Source organism: Galeopterus variegatus, unplaced genomic scaffold (genome assembly GCF_000696425.1).
Source record: "Galeopterus variegatus unplaced genomic scaffold, G_variegatus-3.0.2 Scaffold18636, whole genome shotgun sequence".
Lineage (NCBI taxonomy): Eukaryota > Metazoa > Chordata > Mammalia > Dermoptera > Cynocephalidae > Galeopterus > Galeopterus variegatus.
This window is the reverse complement of record NW_007744747.1, coordinates 7382-12981: the sequence shown is the minus strand read 5'-3', so window position 1 is coordinate 12981 and position 5600 is coordinate 7382. Positions and strand designations below refer to the sequence as shown.

Below are 5600 nucleotides of genomic sequence, written 5' to 3'. Positions count from 1 at the left end.
TATTGCATAAAGACTGTTAGAAAACAAAGGAGCAAACAACTTCAGCAAAAGGTACGTCCCTACGTAATCTTACTCTGTAGAGATAATAAGTGTAATAGTTTCCATGTTCAATTTATAGAGTTTTCCTACAAACATGTAAGTAGGCACAAGACATATGTGTATAAGTATTTTTTAATTTTAAAATGTACTTCAGATTAAATTATACACATATACATTGACTACATGTAGATACTTTTTCATTTCACTCTACAAAGATCTTTACTATCTTTTTTAATGACTGCATGGTAATCTGTACTAAAAATGTAGCCAGGGGCCGGCCCGGTGGCTCACTGCTACAGTGCGCCGCTTGAGAGCGCAGTGGCGCTCCCGCCAAGGGTTCGGATCCCACATACAGACCGGCTGCTCACTGGCTGAGCGAGGGGCGGGCGCAACACCGAGGGTTGCGATCCCGTTGCCAGTCACGAAAAAAGACAAAAAGGAAAAAAAATAAAATAAAATAAAAATGTAGCCAGATGAATTCACTCTGCCCTCAACTGATAAACTTTTTTTATGTCAATGCCAGCTTTAAAGAAAGTATGCATGAGGTTACAAAGAGTGTGTACAACCTCTTGCTCACTATGTTTGGACACACTGGATTTCTTTCTCTTCCTAGAACTCTCCAGGTGCTTCTGCCCAGGAACTTTGCCTTTTTTGTTTCTTTACTGTTGTAGACAAGGAACAAACTCCTGTTGGTTCTGAACAGGTTTGATTCACCTTTGTCATTTAGGTTCACTCACATGTCTCCTCTTGAGAAATACGTTTTCTGACCATCCATCTGAAGAGCCCCTCTCAAACTAAGGAACGTTCTATCATTTTACCCGGTTTATTTCCCTTACAGTTCTTTTCACAACTAAGGATTATCTTCTTTACTTGTTTACTCATGGTGTTTAGAGGTGGTAATTAACCACACCCTCTCTCTGCTCCAAGTCCTGATAAAATAAATTGAGGAATACACACGGGTATCAGATAAAACTAAAAGAATATATGTTTTGCAAGTGATCTTTATTGAAAAACATGATTTATATCTTCAACAAAATTTTTCTACAAATTAAAATCACAACCATTACCCACCCCCACCCACAAATGGGATAAAGCATGCTCCCATATGCCTTATCCCCAGAGTGGTGTATAGATAGACACATGGCTAAAAAAGAGAGGAGAGAAGTTTATCCTCATTATCTTTTTTCTGTTTTACAAATTATATAAATTATGGGACTGAGAGAGGCAGGCATATAGCGAAGCAAGTCTATGCGGGACTATAGAAGTTTTCTCCCCTAAATGAAAATCTGAGGAGTGGACCAGAAGCAAAGCACCCCAACATCATTTATTTTTCTCATTATCTGTCTCCCTTTGGAATTTTTCTACCTTATCCATGGCAGCAACTGCAGAGCAGAGAACTACGGCTGGAACTGACCTAGCGCTCAAGAAACATTTGTTAAAAAGCTGGCAAAATATAAATTTAAAGTGTATAAAATGTTCATGCATCAAACCAGCGAATGTTACAACAGGCAATGTTTAGTATTGATGACCACGTGGAAAAGACGCATGATTCTCACGTACTGGCAGTGCTCATGTACTGGCGGTGGGGACTGAAATGGGTCCAGTTTTCTAGAAGGAGGCTATCAGTAGGTATCAAAAGCTTTGAAAGTTCTGTGTCTTTAGCATCTTAATTTTCCTAAATAAGTGAATATATTCTGAATAAATGATCATAAACATAAACAAATCTTTATTTTGCAAGACTATTTACCTCAATGCTACTAAAAATAAGAAAATCAGGAAGAAAACATTTCAACAGTTACATAATAGAATGTAATAGAATATTGTGCTGCTTTTAAATACCTATAAAATATAATTTTAATGCATGAAAACATGCATTATATTAAGGGAAAATGGAAGATTAAAAATACTCCAGGTACTGTAATCTCATTTTTAATATGCAAATTTGAAGATCTAGGTATTTACTAAAAAAATTAAAATTTTAAAAAATATTCTGTTGGATTTGAAACTTTAGCCTGTTTTAAAAATAAGGACAGTTCTCAAAAATCTTCGTGGAAACAATGGGAAGAAAATACAAATGGACAGCACCACGTCTCAGGGTTCTCTGTAGTGAGGCTGCCATTCCTTTCACAGCCCCTGGTCCCCCTCTGCTGCCTGGACAGACCCAGACATCACAACCCCCAGGAAGAGTTCACTAAAAAGAACTAACCACTGTGTCCAACTGGTCTCATCCCTGTGACCCACTCTGCATCCACTGGAACAGCATAAGGTTGCTGGCATGGGGACAGGTGACGAGAAAGACCATCAGGGGATTTGACGGCGACCTGAGTTGCCAATGCTGGGAAGATATTGGTAAAAGATTCTGTTTTACTAAAAAATGAGTTAAGCTCTGAGATTTGTCACCATATTAACTTAGAAAAGAGGAAAGAGCCAACCAAAATAAAATTACAATTCAACTATCATTTTTAATTATGACCACCCTTAATGTAAATTGGTTTCCCCATTTTGAGTGTCAAATTTTGAAAGACCTCAGAAATTTCATTATGTTTAATTGTATTTAAAACATATACATCTGTTCATTGCATGTAGCAAAAGAATTCTTTTACTCATAGATAAATTTCAGTATCAGGTGCTCATGAAGAAGGAAATAAAATTTTGAAAACAAAACTACAAATAGTAGAGATGGAAAAGAGAGAGCAAGAGGAGCTTCTACAGAGTATTAGCCAGACACTGAACAGGCCGACCTTTCAAAATATGAAAAAAACTACAAAGTTGAGAAGTTATTTAGAAGGGATTTCTAATCTGAAATAAGTAGGTAGAAAGCACGTGAGAAGATAAGTGGATTAGTGAGCAAGTGTATAAAGAACAGAGGAGACTAATCACTTCATCCCTTGGACCAAAAGGCAAACAAGCCTAGGGTATGAAAACACCTCCTAATGTGGCATTTTTTCAGGGTCATCTGTCATAAAATTAAATCAACAATGAAGACTCCCACCCTGAAAGGGAAGACAGAATGCTTGAGTTCTCCAAAACAACCCATGTATGCATGTGTGCATGTGTGTGTTCCAATATAGGATATATTAAAATAGATCCTAGTATGTTAACTTATAATGTATTTTACATAATAACATCTATACATATCTAAAAGCACACATATAATAACATATATACCTATTTAATAACATGTTTCTTTTCCTTTCATTTAGCAGGATTTTTTTCTCATTTTTATGATCACATTGGCTTAGTTTTTGCTACATATCTGAAGATAAAATCTAGTAAATTCATACAAAGTGATACATTCCTAAGTGCCCCCTCTGCGACACTAAGTAAATATTTGCACCTTTTATTGCTCTGCAGATCAGACCTTCTTGTCGTGGACGAGGTCTTGTCTTTCTCCACCATAGGCTTATGGGAGGCAACCAGACATGGATCACAGAAGTCACACTGCTCGGATTCCAGGTCGATCCAGCACTGGAGTTTTCCCTTTTTGGACTTTTCTCTCTCTTATATGCGCTCACCCTGCGGGGGAATGGGGTCATTCTAGGGCTTATTTGCCTGGACACCAGACTGCACACCCCCATGTACTTCTTCCTCTCACACCTGGCCATTGTTGATATGTCCTACGCTTCCGACAATGTCCCCAAGATGCTGACAAATCTTGTGAACCAGAAAAGAACCATCTCCTTTGTTCCATGTATAATGCAGACATTCTTGTGTTTGGCTTTTGCTCACATAGAGTGTGTGATCCTGGTGGTGATGTCCTATGACAGATATGTGGCCATTTGCCACCCCCTACATTACACTGTCATGAGCTGGAGAATCACACTTGGCCATTGTTGATATGTCCTATGCTTCCGACAATGTCCCCAAGATGCTGACAAATCTTGTGAACCAGAAAAGAACCATCTCCTTTGTTCCATGTATAATGCAGACATTCTTGTGTTTGGCTTTTGCTCACATAGAGTGTGTGATCCTGGTGGTGATGTCCTATGACAGATATGTGGCCATTTGCCACCCCCTACATTACACTGTCATCATGAGCTGGAGAGGGTGTATTATTCTGGCTTTCTCTTCCTGGGTGTTTAGCTTTTTCTTGGCCCTGGTCCATCTACTTCTGATCTTGAGGTTGCCCTTCTGTGGGCCTCATGAAATCAACCACTTCTTCTGTGAAATCCTGTCTGTGCTCAAGCTGGCCTGTGCTGACACCTGGCTCAACCAAGTGGTCATCTTTGTAGCCTGTGTGTTTGTCCTAGTGGGGCCCCTTTGTTTGGTGCTGGTCTCCTACTCACACATCCTGGTCGCCATCCTGAGGATCCGGTCAGGGGAGGGCCGCAGGAAGGCCTTCTCCACCTGCTCCTCCCACCTCTGTGTGGTCGGGCTCTTCTTCGGCAGCGCCATTGTCATGTACATGGCCCCCACATCCCACCATCCTGAGGAGCAGCAGAAGATCTTGTCTTTGTTTTACAGCCTTGTCAACCCTATGCTGAACCCCCTAATCTACAGCCTCCGGAATGTGGAGGTCAAGGGTGCCCTGAGGAGAGCTCTGTGGAAGGAGAGGCCCATGTGAGAGCCCTCAAAGTCAGCATGGGGAGGGGGCCGTGCCCCCTGTGAAATACAGAAATTGGCATTCTTTTGACCTTATGTAGGATAAATGCTACCTTAAAGTAGAATATTGTAGACATACACGTACAAACTGAATATATAAAACCTTTGAGAAAATAGTAGATGGATGCCATCCTGAGGATCCAGTCAGGGGAGGGCCGCAGGAAGGCCTTCTCCACCTGCTCCTCCCACCTCTGCGTGGTCGGGCTCTTCTTCGGCAGCGCCATTGTCATGTACATGGCCCCCACGTCCCGCCATCCTGAGGAGCAGCAGAAGATCTTGTCTTTGTTTTACAGCCTTGTCAACCCTATGCTGAATCCCCTAATCTACAGCCTGCGCAACGCGGAGGTCAAGGGTGCCCTGAGGAGAGCACTGTGGAAGGAGAGGCCCATGTGAGAGCCCTCAAAGTCAGCATGGGGAGGGGGCCGTGCCCCCTGTGAAATACAGAAGTTGGCATTCTTTTGACCTTATGTAGGATAAATGCTACCTTAAAGTAGAATATTGTAGACATACACGTACAAACTGAAGATATAAAACCTTTGAGAAAATAGTAGATGGATGTGCAGGGGAATTCTAAAGCTGAGAATTAATCTGATAGTCACTCTGATATTCAGATACCAAGGTATCTTACTTTCAATTATCCTTTTGAGTCTACCTGGAAACTTCATCCCTCCCAAAAAATATAAACTGCTGAGTAATAGTATGGACTGTATGTTCCCCAAAAAAATATAAACTGCTGTGTAATAGTATGTACTGTATGTCCCTTGACCCTTTTTGGTTCTCCTTAGCCAATTTTAAAGCCAACACACCCATTTCTAGCTTTCATACAACTGCAACAGATTTATTCTCAGCACCTACTATCACTACCAGCAAAATATCTCACTGATAAATATCACTGCAATGTCTTATTTGAAAAAAATATATATATATATAAATATATTTATTTATTTATTTATTTATTT

General features: G+C 40.4%; 1 protein-coding gene across 1 annotated transcript; it reads left to right on the top strand.

Annotated features, from left to right (window-relative positions):
* The first annotated feature begins 3444 nt into the window (after positions 1-3444).
* On the top strand, positions 3445-4603 carry LOC103582952 (olfactory receptor 2A14-like). The gene is made up of 2 exons (XM_008564405.1): positions 3445-3743; positions 3970-4603. Exons 1-2 carry the CDS (start codon positions 3445-3447, stop codon positions 4601-4603), a joined length of 933 nt encoding a protein of 310 aa, XP_008562627.1.
* The last annotated feature ends 997 nt before the right edge of the window (positions 4604-5600 follow it).